Below are 16,320 nucleotides of genomic sequence, written 5' to 3' on the forward strand. Positions count from 1 at the left end.
CACTATGAATTTTTTTCCTCACAAAGACTATATGCAACACCACCACCACCACACCCTGAAGTCATTTATGTGGTTTCTTAACAGAGACTCTTCCACTGAACACAGACATTCAAGATGAATTCCAAGTATCTTGGGCCATTATGGCCTGGTAGGCAAGTCACTGTTTTAAAGCTGTCTAAATGTACGCTTTCACAATACGACCACTTAGATTAGCTTGTAAATAAGTGAGGCACAGTTAATGGGTTCTCCTCTTTAAATACTAAGCCATTTAATATTTGAGATCTGGCTTGCTTACTGATTGGTGTGTTAAATCAGAATTTAATCAAAGCACCCTACCAACAGAAAATAGGTGCTGCAGCTTATAAAGGAATAAAGATTGAGAGTGCCACCCCCTGCATGAACATAGGAGTCTAGCCACACAGATAAGGCCTAGTTTCTTGCTCATCCACCCACATCCACTTGAACCCATCTACTCTCACAGTAGCTTACTGAGTCCAATGCATTCAAAGACACTAGCGTTTGGGATCTTGCAGTAAAACATACTCAAAGTTACATATTAAAAAGGCTCACAGTGCATTAGATTAGTCTTTAAAAAACGCTTAGTTCTATTTGTTTGACTCATTTGAAAGCATAAGAGAAGCAAAAATCTTTGCAAGGGCGTGCAGGAACACACTACAGGGAAGGCTTGTTTCCCACAACACACTTCTTGGGTGCTGGAAGCACAAGGCCTTTGGCCACGTGCCACGATATACATAAGCCTCACTCATTATACAACCACCACGCGTGTTGCCATTTTAAGAAGTTACTAACTGGTGTAACACACAACCTAGCAGTTTAAAGGCAATGAATATTCTGAGCTCAGTTTTCCACAGACCCCTAATGTGGTGGTGTTTTTTAAAAAAACAATTGTATATAATTTCTAGGAAAACCTCATAGCAATTGTTCATAAAACTGATTCATTGCAAATAAAAATTAAACCTGGCAATATTTAGAGACTGAGCAATAATATTACTCAATGGGATTTTTTTTGCATTACATCCAAGTTGCTTCAAAAATCATTAGCAGAAGAATTTTACAATGTACACAGCACATCAAAATGTCTGCCTTTAAAAGTGGGACAGGGAATCTTGTGACCAGCTAACAAGAACCTCTTTTACCCCACCCTTGCTTCTGGGTAAGGTGGGAGGGAATCAACAAACTCTCTCACTGGGCACCCCAAACATGAGAAATATTGGGAGAAAATTAAACACATCATACATGGATGGTTTTAGTATTTCTTCAGAGCAAGTTAGAAGGGGAAGGATGCTTTCAGGACAGCAAATGCATGTTGGGGGTGACACCCACAAAGTGGGGCTTTCCCCCAAAGCCTTAAAATTTCATACAAACTATTACATTTAGCTCAGCAGTATCTCATCTATATGCACTATTTCTGCCAACCTAGTAACTAGCCTTACACTAAATTAGATAATAGCTAGCAAGATATGAAATAATCTTGGAGGGAACTGGGGGAAATGACATGGTAAGGAGTTTGTTCATTCTAACAAAGCAAATGTTTTCAGCATCATTTTTCCATTTAAAAATCAAGACATCTCAAAATAACAAATACAGTTTTAAATTTTTGGCCATACCAAGAGGCCAACAACTTTGCTGGAGGCCTTGTTGCTGCTTCTCATGAAGTGCCAGGACACATGCTATTTGGGGCAACAAAGAGGAATATGTAGGAGCAGTAACATGATTATTAGTTAATCGGTGCCAAGCATCAAAACTTCAGCAAACTCTTCTAAGGATGCTTTGAAGCAAGGAACATGCACTTCTCGGCAGCCACACACAAACTGCAAAACTGATGGCTAGGGAGGCAAGTTTCTTTATTATTTTCCCATTAGCAGATTCAAGTGTCTTGCCAGAAAAGAGAATATTTTCTATTAAAATTTAATTTTTAAAAAGGGATCAGGAGTATTATTAAAGGTAAAAAAATCAAGCTATTTTTCATAAAGAACATAAATCGACTACCAAATAAAACTTAACCTGACACTTAAAACACAGGTTTCCTCTAGAAAAAGGAGAAACAACAGAAAGAAAAACCATCACAATACGTTGATATTCAATGCATAAACCACAAGTGCAACTAAAATAGGATTAGTAACACAATCAGCTTAATTCTTGGTTTCTGCTTACCAAATGCACAGGTAACAAGTTTCAGCAGACAAAGTTGTTATACAGGAGTAGCTACTTTGACACATATAAAGCTCTGTTTAATGTAATTTAAATATATACAGTTAACTTCTAGGAAATGAAAAAGACAATAAATATTACTCAAGTCTTTTCCATAAGAAAGGAATTACTACCAAGAATAAAAGCTCAGGGTTCAAGGCCACTAGACACACATATAGCAGACTGCAAATTATTTAGTATATGGATGCAATGGTAAGTTAACTATCCAAGTCTTTTATCGCTTAAGAGTTAGCATTAGGTGAATCCTTAGAAAAAACAATCACGGGTCAAGAGCTTCTTTTCTAAAATACCCAACAACTTCTTTAAAGGCACAACCTATCTAAGTTATGCATCCGAAGAAGTGGGCTGTAGTCCACGAAAGCTTATGCTCCAATAAATTTGTTAGTCTCTAAGGTGCCACAAGTACTCCTGTTCTTTTTGCGGATACAGACTAACACGGCTGTTACTCTGAAACCTATCTAAGGTTATAGCAATTTTAAATGAAATTGTATTGAAACTTTTGTAGAATTTCACATTTCTGTGGAAATTCTTAAAAAAAAACATAATTTATCTATTGACTTACAAGGGATTTTGCTCATGACTTCTTATTCTATTCAGGTTCTCATTCTACGGCCATCACCATGCTATGTGAACACCATTTCATGGTGCATCACAAAGTTAGACAGTTAAGAATATTTTATAAAACTTCAGAACTGTAGAATAGAAAAAAAAGTCTTTCCTGAATATATTTGTTGAATTCCACCCAGCTATTTGAGCCTTCTATTTGTGCTGCTGCCACTCTCGCGTCAGCCCTATAACTTCATATTACCAAAGGAACAAGGGTTTTTTTCCCAGCTTCTCTTGGCAATTTCTTCTTGGGGAAAAATTCAGCAACAACGGAATATGAAAAATGGTCAAATTAGCTCCCAAAAGAAAGACAAAAGTTCAGAAGCCAGTTAGTGAGTTTTTCTTCAAGACAAATAAGCGGAGTTCCGCTTTGATGTTGGAAACTTTAAGGAAAGGGATCGAGCCTCAAATATCTGCTCCACCATATTGTATATACTAGGGTCCACCATTGCTCCCACTAAAGTTGCTGACAACATTCATAGTGAGCCAAATTTTATCTATGACATCACATAATACATTTGGACACTAATCTCAATGGGAATAGGCATCAAGCCCAGGCTGCATGCTCTCTCTCTCTCCACCATACAACAAAAAGGGAAGGGACAGCCAAATAGGACAGCAGCCATATGGGAGGAGTAAAAAATACTCCTGCATCCTCGGTTATCAAGTTATTCAAAGTAACTTTAATTAAATAAATAAAATAAACCATTTCTAGACCTTTCTAATCAGGCCACCAAGAAAGAATTAAATGGCAAGGCACAGCAACTTTTCTAAAATACATGCCGTAAAGACAGGCAGAGCCTCTTGTACAAACTAGTTTGGCAGCAATACTAAGGTACTGAATGGAGAAACTACATCTGATGTCAGCTTTGGTTTTCAAAATACAGTGACTGGGAGAAATTCTGGAACCTAAACTTTATTTATAGTAAACAGTGTGGATAATAAACCTTAATGACTCACTACTCCAGAGCTTTGTTTCTTTATCCATTAAGTCAGAGATAACATAGTACTGTTCATGAAAAGAAGACCACAGACCATTTAACATATTAACGCCATAGTTTTTTAAACGTATACAGCCTGCCTCAGTAACTGAATCACTAACAGAAAACAACATTCATTTTGCTCAATCCAAAAGCATGACACTTTACACATAATAAACTCTTGTTTTGAGGAATATGATATGGGAAGAGGAAAGAGCGCTTCTGAGTATTTCTCTCTCTTACTTGTATGGCAATTTCTGAATCTAGTGACTGGGGTTGTCCACCTTGCTGAGATGAGAGGTCATGAGTACTACCAGCCAGGTCAGACCTCAATGCAAGGGACTGCAAAAGCCAGTTTTCAACCTACTTTAATGGTTTAACAAACAGAAAAAGATCTAATGGTTAAACTGTTTAATTTTAAACTTCAGTTTGCCACCCCTGATAGCGAGGTCTGTGTGGTGAAGCAGGTTCAGGTAAGGCTCTGATGAAGGTGAGAGTCTGTTCATTTACCCTTAAGCTACCTCAGATGACCTTGTGAGGCAGCTGCTGCATTCATTCCTGTAGGTAAGAAAGGAGAAGGCCTCTGCTAAGGCAAGGACAATTCCCCTGTGTCCTGGAGACAGCTTCTCCTGTGCCAATCACACACAAATGCCATAGCCTGGCCTGCTGCACTCTGCATTCCGCCCCAAACCTGGGATTCTATACCATTTTTATGTTCTATATATTAAAGTTATAAATAAATTAATTAATGACAATATCCTATCTCCTAGAACTGGAAGGGACCTTGAAAGGTCATCGAGCCCAGCCCCCTGCCTGCACTAGCAGGACCAAGTACTGATTTTGCCCCAGATCCCTAAATGGCCCCCTCAAAGATTGAGCTCAGAACCCTGGGTTTAGCAGGCCAATGCTCAAACCACTGAGCTATCCCTTGCCCCAGGAGCCTATTTCTTTACTGCTGTGCCTGTCCTCTACAAAGACAAATGACAGACTGGAGCAACCAAAGATGAATCCACTGAGCCAAGGTGTTCGGAACTAGACAACCAAAAGGGTGAAAAAGTAGATATTAGAGGAGTTTGAGTTCAGGTAGAAAGCTCTCATTGACTTCAGAGGAAGCAGTCAGGCCTCAAGTCTCTGCCATGAGGCAGATATGCTGCCAGTCTCACAAATGAGAACTTTTTTTTACTTACACAACACTTTCAAACAATAAGCTTGGAAGCTTAAATTAATAACTTTGCTAGATGCTAAAAATTATGGTCTTAATAAAGACACTAGATTTATGGCTCATTACAACAATCTGTAACCCCCTAATCCCCCTTTTTGTCTTATGACCACAGGGCTGTTACCAGGCCACTTCATCTGGAATGATCCCCTAGAACAGCAGTTCTCAAACTGTGGGTCATGACCCCATTTTAAATGGAGTCACCAGGGGTGGCATTAGACTTGCTGGGGCAGAAGCTGAAGCCTGAGCCCCACCGCCCAGGGCTGAAGCCCAAGGGCTTCAGCCCTAGGTGATGGGACTCAAGTTACAGGCCGCTTTCCCCACACACACACACCTGAGGCTGAAGCTCTTGGGCATTGGCTGTGTCCCCCAACCCGAGGTGGTGGGGGGAGCTCTGGCTTCAGTTCTCCTTCCTGGGGTCGGGTTGTAATTTTTGTTGCAGAAGGGGACCATGGAGCAATTAAGTTTGAGAACCCCTGCCCTAGAATATTTGCTACTTATGCTAAACTATCTGTTCAATCTTGTATTTAGTGTGACACTCTCTGTACCTTTCCCAGACCTGAAGAAAAGCTCTGAGTTGTTTGAAAACTTCTCCCTCTCTCACCAACAGATGTTAGTCCAATAAAAGATATTCCCTCACCACCTTGTCTCTAACTTTTTTCAGCAAGATGGCCATCCCCAGGACTGCCCTGTGAAAGGTTCAACAGGTTATTTTTGGTGATAAGTGCTTTTCATTTTAGGACCTCTCCAGGCTGCAGGCAGAGGACAGTTTCCATTTATAAAATAATATTTCATGGAACCCTACAACTACAAGAGAGAAGGCCTGTATAACTGTAGCGACCATTGACTTTTTCATATTATAAACTCACAGGAGCAAAGTTGACTTCCAGGGTGATGCTCAGCATATGATAGAACTAAAAGAACTGGGGGAAGGAGGGGCATCTTTTAAGGAGCTTTACAAAGACAGAGTTTTATATGTGGTCTAGTGGTTAGAGCAGAGAAACAGGAGTCAAGACTAAACTGAAAATTCTTTGGACTAGGGACCTCATCTTCCTACACATCTGTAACATGCCTAGGACACTAATGGCACTGTTTAAATAATAAAATTATGTAGAAATATCCTTAAATTCCATTATGGGCCCTGCTATAATCTGACTCTATGGGCATTGCTCCCATTTCTCGATCTGTAAAACAGAAATAATACTTCCCTATTTCACAAGGATGATGTGAGAATTAATTCATTATGTTCATAAACACACATGCAATCCAAGAACAAAAGGTGCTACAGAAAGCCACAATAACAGCAATTTGTAACAGTAACAATTTGTAAAGAACTTTGAGGTCCGTGGATTAAAGTTGTAACGGTATTAATATTAGTGTTGTGCACTGGAGAGAGAAAACTTCACATATCTCCACAGGCCACAGTTTGGGCTGCTTGCTGACTGTACCTCAACTCCTAGATGAAAAATACAATAGTAATCCTTTTCAAGATTTGTTGTTAATAAATAAATAATTGTTTTTTTTTGTTTTTTTTTTTAAAGAGCTTGTGAGTGAAGAGGGGGAGGTATTTTTGATTACACGACCAGCCAAATAGCCTGATTTTCCAGCAGTCAGAGGTGTTTCCTGCTTTGTACCCTTTATTATTGTATGTATGTGACAAGTCCATCATTGCAGTATCTGGACTCTGAACCACCCTACTGATATTAATTCCTTTTGTGGGAAATGTGCCAAGTACAATGAAAGTTATTAAATGAACAAATTTCAGTACTTAATTCTCTTTATGAAAATATTTACTAATGGGTGCTTTCATTTTCTATAAAAACAAACAAACATTCTACATTAAAACAAAAAAATCTAGCTAAAGTAATTTATTTAAGCAACCTTATCCAACAAAATCAGCCATAGAAAACAATGGTCTGACATTAGCTAACTAAGATAGTTGTGAGTTTCATTTATGAGTCGCCCCAATCCCTCTACTGCAGGTTCTTACTATTATTGTTTTAATGTAACTTCTCTCCACACCCTTGCTTTTAATACCTGTAGACTACAAGGCCTGCCTAAGAATATTTTTGTGGTTAATTTCATACCCTTGCAACTCTAAGCCTACACTGAGCTAAGAGCCTTCTGGAACTACATCTGGTGTTGAAATTAACCAAAAAAAGAGAGAAGTGAGAGGGAACTACAGTTAGAATCCTCTAACATGGCATAGAAAAGGCTAGAGTGGCATGCTTTGTCATATTTAAAACAAATTAGACCCACAAAGGCATTACTTGTAGTTGTACTTTTACCCACAAAAGCTTATGGCCAAATAAATCTGTTAGTTTTTAAGGTGCCACCAGACTCCTCCTCGTTTTTGTGGATACAGACTAACACGGCTACCCTTCTATTACTTGTAGCGTAAATGCCAACAGAAAAGCATGGGCTAAGTCTCTCAGATCCCTATTTTATATATAGACAGATGATACAATTATACCCCCTTCACATGCCAAATGCCACATTTAAGAGAAACAGTTTTAGAACCTGATTCAGAAGTCAATTTAGAGGTCCCATTTCAAAATATTTTGGAGAAGTAAATATTAATGGCCACTAAGGTAAAGTTACCAGCAACTCAGAAAACTAAAGATTTTTCATTTATCCCCAAATCAAAATAAAATAAAAATTCAAAAACAAATAACTCCAACTAGAGTAGGCCAAGCAAAGTAGGAATAAGGTATTTTACTCATGACCAAGTCTATTTAAAGGAATTTTGTTTGTTCAAAATAAACACCCACAGTATCTTTTTAAAAGGCGATCTCAGCTATAGGCAGGTACTTCGCACACTAGTTGAATTTCTGGGAGCTTCCAAAGAACACTTCCCTTTTAACATTCAGACATGCAGTAGGCTATTTTCTGATAATTTAAGACAACTCCTGCACATAATTATACTTCAGACCCCAAAACCTACATTTAAGAAATACACTGGTTGTGACAGAAAAAAAATTAAAAGCAAGAAAGTCCACAGCTAAGGACGAAGAGTCCTGGAGCATTTGCTCCAATATCCAGGCAGTCTGCTCGTACCCAGGTCTGGCTGCTCAGGTACAAGGTAGATGGGAGGGAAGGTGGCAGACCGGCTGGGAAGCAGGGTACCAAGTGAGGGCTGTGGGGGTGACCCCAGCTCCCAGAGTGCCCTATTGGGACAGGACACTCGGACACTGTCTGGAACAAGAGGTTTTCCCCTTTGAAGGATGGCGCTGGGTACAGCGGTATGGGGTGTGTGTAGTTGCAGGAGAGCTCGAGGTCTCCATTCCCCGGGGCTGGGTTTGCTGAACCAGGTAGGACAAGCGCAGCTCGGCAGAGTAAAGTCACCTTTACCCGCGGGCCGGGCCGGGCCGGGCCTGGGAGCAGCTCCGGGACCCGGGGGGCAGCGCCCGGGGGGGGGACACCCCGTAACCCGGCCCCGCTGTTCCCCACACAGCCCAGGGCAGCGGAGCCGCCCCCCGCCCCGCCCCGCCGCGCACGGCTCGGCCCCGAGCCCGGCCCCGGGTCCCCGCCGCCCCCGCCAGCTGCGCGGCTCCCCCTGAGGGGCGCGGAGCGGGACGGAGCCGCCCGGCCCCGCGCGCCCACTAGGCCGCGCCCCCGCCACTTACTCTCGCCCCGGCTCGGGCCGCAGCAGGCCCCCAGCAGCGCCGCCACCGCCAGCGCCGCCGCCGCCCTCAGCGCCATGGTCCGGGCCGGGCCCGCCTCGCTCCCGCCCGCCCGCCCTCAGGCCGCCGCTCGCGGGCTCGGGGGCCGCGCCCGGAGCCGCATCTCCGGCGAGAGCCCGGGGCCGCCGCCCCCTTATAGCGCCCGGCCGCCTGCCCAGGAAGCGGGGAGCCAGGCCCCTTCCTGCCCGCTCGTCCTGCCCGGGCTCGCCCCGCGCCGCGCCGCTCCGCCGGGCTCGCCGCTGCCTCCCTGGCCGGTAAACAAGGGGCTGCCCCCGTCAGCTGGGAGCGGGCGGGCGGCGGCAAGAGGCGGCGCGGAGTCGGGCTGGGGACGGGACGCGGCCGGGGGAGGGGCCCCGGGGAGGCGACATCCACCTGCCGGGCCCCGCGGCCAGGGAGCCCGCCCCGCTCCGGGCCCCGCGGGCGTGACGAGCTGCCGGAGCCCGGCTCACTCCCCACACGGCCCCGGCCGCCGCCCCTCGCCGCACCCCGCTCCCGGGGGCCCGCACCCCCCCCCCGGCCCCCGGCCCCCAGCCCCCCAGTGCCCGGCACCCAGCCCCCCTCCGCCCAGTGCCCGACCCCCCTCCTCCCAGTGCCCGGCACCCAGCCCCCCTCCCCCCCGTGCCCGACCCCCCTCCTCCCAGTGCCCGGCACCCAGCCCCCCTCCGCCCAGTGCCCGACCCCCCTCCTCCCAGTGCCCGGCACCCAGCCCCCCTCCCCCCCGTGCCCGACCCCCCTCCTCCCAGTGCCCGGCACCCAGCCCCCCTCCTCCCAGTGCCCGACCCCCCTCCTCCCAGTGCCCGGCACCCAGCCCCCCTCCGCCCAGTGCCCGACCCCCCTCCTCCCAGTGCCCGGCACCCAGCCCCCCTCCCCCCCGTGCCCGACCCCCCTCCTCCCAGTGCCTGGCACCCAGCCCCCGTCCCCCCAGTGCTCAGCCCCCTGTGTCCGGCACCCAGTCCCCCTCACCCCGTGTCCATCCCCTGTCCCCCCAGTGCCTGGCACCTGGCCTCCTCACCCCCTGCCTGGCCCTTGGCCCCCCTCCACCCAGTGCCTGGCACCCAGCCCCCCTCCCCCCAGTACTCAGCTCCCCGTGCCTGGCACCCAGCCCCCCTCCCCCCGTGCCCAACCCCCTTCCCCCCAGTGCCTGGCCCCCCTTCTCCCAGTGCCTGGCACCCGGCTCCCCGCCCCCCAGTGCCTGGCACCCAGCCCCCCTCCACCCAGTGCCCGGCCCCCCTTCCCCCAGTGCCCGGCACCCAGCCCCCCGCCCCCCAGTGCTCAGCCCCCTGTGTCCGGCACCCAGTCCCCCTCACCCCGTGTCCATCCCCTGTCCCCCCAGTGCCTGGCACCTGGCCTCCTCACCCCCCGTGCCTGGCACCCAGCACTAGTGCTTCTGCACCCACCCCTGGGTACTAACATGCCCTGCACCCAGGACCAGTGCCACTGCACCACCACTTCCCTCCACCAGGCAGCCCTTCCCCCCTGGCACCCTCTCTCTGTGCACAGGAGTCCCCTTCCCTCTCTACCCCCATGCAGAGTGCCCAGCCCTGCAAATGCACAGATCCATCCCAGACCCAGACCACTGTCACACACCGGCAGACACTGAACAGCCAAGCTGAGCAGCAGCAGATAGGAGAATAAAAGGGAATTTGAATGATGGCAGATTATTAAATAACTAAGAATGTCACATTTATGTAACACTTTGGAGCGCAGGAGATGTACAGGGCCTTGAATACTGGGATGAGCACCTTTATACCTGGCTAACTGCCCTGCAAAGTTGCACCCGTTTAACTGTTGGTTTCTAAACCAAGATAGATGACAGCAGTCCAAAAACCATGTGTAGAGCAGCCCAAATTCCTCACCCTGTGCCACCCCAGTCACCAATGCTGTCCCTATTGCACACACAGGCCTTCTCAACATTAGGAAACATTCTTGTATAGAAACACAAATGTTAAGGATCTAGTTAGCTGAGGCAATGCTGACCCCAACTTTGTAGTTAATGTAGACAAGGACCATAGTGTCAGCTAGCCATGGTTAACCCCACCTGGTACCAGGATCTGGCCTGGGAGGGCATGCAATTTTTGCTACAAGTCCCCCACTTCCTCATTAGGTTGCAGTTGTGAAGGTGCTTGTTTTTGTAGGATGAAGGGCTTCTGCAACAGGCTGACCTTTTTGAGGAATAGGCTAAACCTGTTGGAGAGCCAGAATTTGGGACCTTTCCAAAATCATGCAGTCTGGAAAGCTACACGTATTTTCCTTTGAGTAGAGGTATGCCATGCCATTGCTGTAAGTCTGTGGAAATTAATTTAGTTAAGGTGAAATTGCAAGTTTGTTTTCATAACCTTTACAGATTTAAAAGAAAATGTTTTTCATATAATGGCTAAGATGTGACAGTATTTGAATCTCAGAACTTTTACTATGTATCTGAATTCATCACTTAATTTCAAGGCCCTGGTTAAAAAATGTTGTATACAGATATCTTTATCCAAGATGCTATAACAATATTTTAAAACACGTATATTTTAAAATCCAGTTTATTGGTCAATGTTTACATTCTTGTTTACAATGAAAAAAAATCAGAAGTCAGTTTCACATTCATCTGCAGTTAGATTTAATGTCTAGGGCCCAATTCTAGTACATGGTTAACTTTGTGCACGGTCTATAGGTCTATTGAGTGCATAGTCTTTGCAAGTTCAGGGCCTTTGTACTGCAATGTTTCGCTTTCACACCCTGCAGTGTTGATTTGTTTTATTGTTTTGATGAAGTTTACATTTTGGGTGATATTCAAGCTATATCACTTTTAAAAGTTATAACAAGAATAAATAGTTTCACGCTCATACTAGCTTTGACTTCTTAAAGTTAGAAGTGCATAAGTCATATATCTAAGGTTTACTGAAACAGTCATTTGTTTTTAGTGTTGGTTGGCTGGCCAAGTCAGTTCTACACGTAGGCTAAAAGCCACCTTGAAAATGATATGGTTCTTTTAAAAATCTTAATTTTACTAGCATTCTTTCATTCACTCCCAACAGAACTCCTGACAAAAAAAGCTCAGTTCTACTAGAGTTCAGCCCTGCGATGTGCAGGAGAGGGTATGCTATGTTAACCATTGGCCTTTTCAGTGCCTAAGATTACAGTCCAGATCTATGTTCCAAAGGTCTGGTCGTCTTCTTGCTCCAGTGGGATACAGACTTTGATGCTTTTCCTCCATTCTTTAAATGTTTGTCCTTGAGCTAATGCATCACAACGCATTTCCTGGCAACCAAGAGAACTACTTCCAATAATTTTGTCTGATATTTGCACAGTCCCACTGCTGCCAGATTGTGAGTTATACAAACTCTTTTAATACAGAGTTTATAATTCTAACATGCCTTATAAGTAAACAATTATTCTTTCCCAAAATCTTTGCCTCTCCTTCTCCAGTACCAGACCATTTATTTCAGTTTTATATTTATTGATAGGTAACCTGGTGCAGAGGCTCTCAAACTATGGTCCGTAGAGCACTGGTGGACTGCAGAGCACTTGCCAGTGGTCTGCAGAGAGTTGGCTGGTCACTTGGTGTTGGCTCTCCTCCTTTTTTCCATCTACTAATTTGTATTAAATAGTTTCCCACTGTTAATTTTCGATGTAAACAGTTACTGCAGTTGGTACAGGGATATTACACAATCATGAATGGGTGAGAAAGTGGTCCACCCGCTCACAAACCACAGAGGAATTAGTCCATGAGACTATTCAGGTGTGGTCCATACTGTGAAAAGGTTTAAGGTTCCCTAGCTTGGTGATTAGAGCACATGGCTGGGAGTTTGGGCTGCTGCTGCTGAGCCCAAATTTCACTCTTCTTTACTCCACGGTGAGTCATGAGTAACTGGGTTGGTACTTATGTAACAGGCTTCACCTTTGCAGCATGGTTAGAAAGCCAAAAAGTGCGGTTTAAGCAACAACACTCTGCTGAATTTTCTCTGGTGTTGTGTGTGACAAATCCTTCAACGTGTATGTCTTTCTGCCTGATGTATGGCTGTATTCACATGGCAGAACTGGCCTGGTAGGAATGCTCTCTCCTCCACACACTTGATCTTGCTTTGGGCTTATCTAGAAGAAGTTGATTAAAGATAAATATATTTTCCTTGGAGTTGAAGAAAGTAGTAATCTCTGCCCTGGATAAAGTCTCAGGAGGGTTATTCAGCCCCTGCCAGATTGGGCCTCAGTTGTGAGAGCCTGAGAGAGTGCCTATTGTAAATGTCATACTGTTGTGTGTTTCCATTAGAGGTCATACGTCTACACTGCATTGTAGCCCAGGATTTGAACTCTGACTCAAGCCTACCTCCCCCCATTCCATCTATGCGCAAATAGCACTAACCCAGGGGGTGGAGGGTCCAAGCCTGAGTCAAGCTGCCACCCAGGGTTCAAGTCCTATTGCTTTGCAATGTAGATGCATCCCCACTGGAGTTGTGCTCTGGGAGTCTGCCAAAAATATCCCACAATGCCATGGGCCAACTTTGTCCTCTAGACCAGTGCTTCTCAAGCTATCTGATGTGGGGGACAGGCAATTTTTTTCTCCAATGTGCCAGGGACTGGTGCCATATTATTATCCTATTCAACACTCTTATGAGGAAACTCGCCGCGGACCGGCAGCCGATGGCTCACAGACCGGCACCAGTCCGCGGACCACCACTTTGAGAAGCACTGCTCTAGACAGTCAAGTTTTCCCACACTGCACCACAAACATAGGACTACGGCAGCCACATTTTGGGATGGTGCTAGGAAGTGTGGGATAGGCATAGTTGGGCTCGGGCAATGTAGATGCTGGAGCCCAGGTTCGGGCCCAAGGTTCAGAAATTCCTAACCTGGGGTTACAAATGAGTATAGATGCTCAAGCGTAAGGTTAACAACCCCAGGATCTGTTTACTGGAGTGCTACTAATCTTGGGCTTACATTACAGAGTTGATATACCCTAGGTGTCCATCCCTCCCCCTTCAGCTCTTTGGTTATCAGCTTCCTCCCTCTCGGTTTTATTTGTTAACAACCCTTAAATGGATATAGAAATATACTGACATTTACAGGAGAAAAATCACTCTGTACTGCAGACTGGGAGCAAGTCTGTGTTATTAACACTTAGCATATTGGATGGTCTTTAAAAATCACAGTTGAGATTTTCAGAAGTGATTAATGATTTTTTGGGGAGAGGGGGCCCTCCATTTTTGGGAACCTCATTTGAGGCTCTCCTAAAGAGTCCTGATTTTTAGGGAGTGTTGAGCACCTGCCATCTGTTGGGGGGGGGGGGGAAATCTAGATCCTTTAAAGGGTCTCAAGCGGGACTCCCAAAAAAAATCACAAGTTGCTGTTGAAAATCTTAGCTCATATTTTTTGAACAAGCTTCTTTGTCCGAGTTACAAACAATACCCAAGATGATTAAAACCGAAAGAATGTTTAAAGTCTCAGTTAGCCTTCACCATTTCTGCTACTTATTTGTATTTTGCAATCCCCTCCATTTAGGACAATGAAAACACAGCATTGGAGATCACCAAGACTGCCTTCAATTGCTTTACACTGCAAACAACCACTAAATCCAACCTAAATGCACATGCACAAACAGAACATTGCGGCAGGGATGGGAAGATTCTTACTAGTGACCAGTTGAGACTCCAAACTTGTTGAAGTGCTTGGAAACAGCTGAAATACAGAATTTTTTTATCTTAAAGTGTATTTGCATATACAGTAACACTGCACTGTTCAGACTACGAATGTGAATTAGTCTGCCACTGACTATCTACTTAAAGATGCAAGACCAAATGTCAGTTAGAACCCCTGGCTCATGTAGGATTTATACCTGTGTCAGTAGGGCTCCATTTGCATTACTTCCTTCTATTCCAGCTGCCAAGCTGTCCCAAATCAAGTGACTGATACTGGTTTGCAACTTGTCACAGAAGGATTAAAGTTACAGGTTTATCTTTCACCAAGATACTACTTTCAGTTTCTAATTTCAGATTAGAACACCAGAGTGCAATCTCCCCAGCATCTCTCCCAGGCAGCCAGTTTTACATGTTGTTAATGCTACAGTATGCTGTCTGCAAGATCAGATAAACTAGCGGCTGTGTGGGCTCTGAGGAGCAGAGCCAATACCTTTCTGTTTATGCATTTTTTCCCTAGAGCTCCGTTAGCAGTTGGATTAGATGATCTGTAGACATTTTCCTGTTTTAATTTCTATGGACTTCAAGACGCTTTGCCAAAATCATTGGGCTGATACATTAAATACTATCCTACCGCCTTCACGATACCCCCACTGAATCCATATACACCCACACCCACCTCCTCCTCCCCCAAAGATGGTAAATGTAGACAGCCTTTGAGTACACAAGGTGTGTTCTTATCTGACACAGTAACTGTACCCCAAAACAATGAGCTTTTTCTTTGTTCGTTGGTTACTTCCCTAGATGATTAATTTATCTTTTAACAACTGCTAATGGGGAACTTTGAGATAATCACATTCTCCTATCATGTATTTAAAATTTTTCCTTCTTGATGTAAGATAATGTTATCTAAGTATAATGCTGTGACATGCATAAATGTGCATGTCATTTGTAAAACACTGATAAGAGAAGTGTCCAAGCACTGGAAAATTGGAAATTCTCAATCATCACAAGGGTCACAACGAACAGCTTACATTCATAATGTATTTGATTTTTTTTTTTTATTTTTTTTTTTTGCAGTGTTATTGTAGCTATGTTGGTCCCAGGATATGAGAGAGAATATAGATGAGGTAACATTGTGAACTTAACAATTGTAACAGATGCTACTCTGAAACCTGTCATGAGGTAACATTGTGAACTTAAATTCATAGCTCGGCTAGACACCATTGACTTAACAATTTGCCTTTATAGCTTACTACAACAGTTTGTAACATACCACACTGCCTGATACCCTTAATTGCCCACTTCAACCCCTTTATGCATAACAATCTAACCTGCAAAAAGAACAGGAGTTCTTCGGATGCATATAGAAGTGGGCTGTAGTCCACGAAAGCTTATGCTCTAATAAATCTGTTAGTCTCTAAGGTGCCACAAGTACTCTTGTTCTTTTTGCGGATACAGACTAACACGGCTGCTACTCTGAAACCAATCTAACCTGCAATTGCCCACTTCATTCCAAGTGACCATCTCCACCATGTGTTACCACGTCTGCTTTATTCCACTCTGTATGCATCCGAAGAAGTGGGCTGTAGTCCACGAAAGCTTATGCTCTAATAAATTTGTTAGTCTCTAAGGTGCCACAAGAACTCCTGTTCTTTTTACGTCTGCTTAACAATCTTTCCCAACGTGTATTTAGTTCAAGCCATGTCTACATTACAAAGTTAAATTGACCTAACTTATGTCGGTATATAGCCGCCACAGTAATTACATCACTTGTGCATGCCTACACTTTGCTTCTTGTGTCAGCAGTGTGTGTCCTCACCAGGAGTGCTTGTATCGATTGTAGTGTGGGGCATTATGGGAGGGCTCCTGAAAGCCAGTAACAGTCGACATAAGCAACGCAGTGTCTACACTGACACTATGTTGACCTAACTACATCAGCCTTGACTCTATGCTGTTCATTAAGGTGTTTTTAAGGCTAT

General features: G+C 44.8%; 1 protein-coding gene and 1 long non-coding RNA gene across 3 annotated transcripts in view; one reads left to right on the top strand and one right to left on the bottom strand.

The window, feature by feature from the left end:
* The window catches only part of INSR (insulin receptor), a 109,758-nt gene extending 101,005 nt beyond the window's left edge, over positions 1-8,753 (bottom strand). For both annotated transcript variants that reach the window (XM_054013499.1, XM_054013498.1), the window contains exon 1: positions 8,664-8,753. In XM_054013499.1, coding sequence (XP_053869474.1) covers positions 8,664-8,739 — 76 coding nt within the window. In that variant the 5' untranslated portion in view covers positions 8,740-8,753. The remainder of the gene's footprint in view (positions 1-8,663) is intronic.
* A 154-nt stretch (positions 8,754-8,907) lies between these two features.
* LOC128828664 (uncharacterized) lies at positions 8,908-15,975 on the top strand. The gene is made up of 3 exons (XR_008443221.1): positions 8,908-8,974; positions 10,856-10,982; positions 14,205-15,975. It is a non-coding gene; the product is annotated as an uncharacterized LOC128828664 (long non-coding RNA).
* The last annotated feature ends 345 nt before the right edge of the window (positions 15,976-16,320 follow it).

The sequence above is a fragment of the Malaclemys terrapin genome, chromosome 24, assembly GCF_027887155.1.
Source record: "Malaclemys terrapin pileata isolate rMalTer1 chromosome 24, rMalTer1.hap1, whole genome shotgun sequence".
Taxonomy (NCBI): domain Eukaryota; kingdom Metazoa; phylum Chordata; order Testudines; family Emydidae; genus Malaclemys; species Malaclemys terrapin.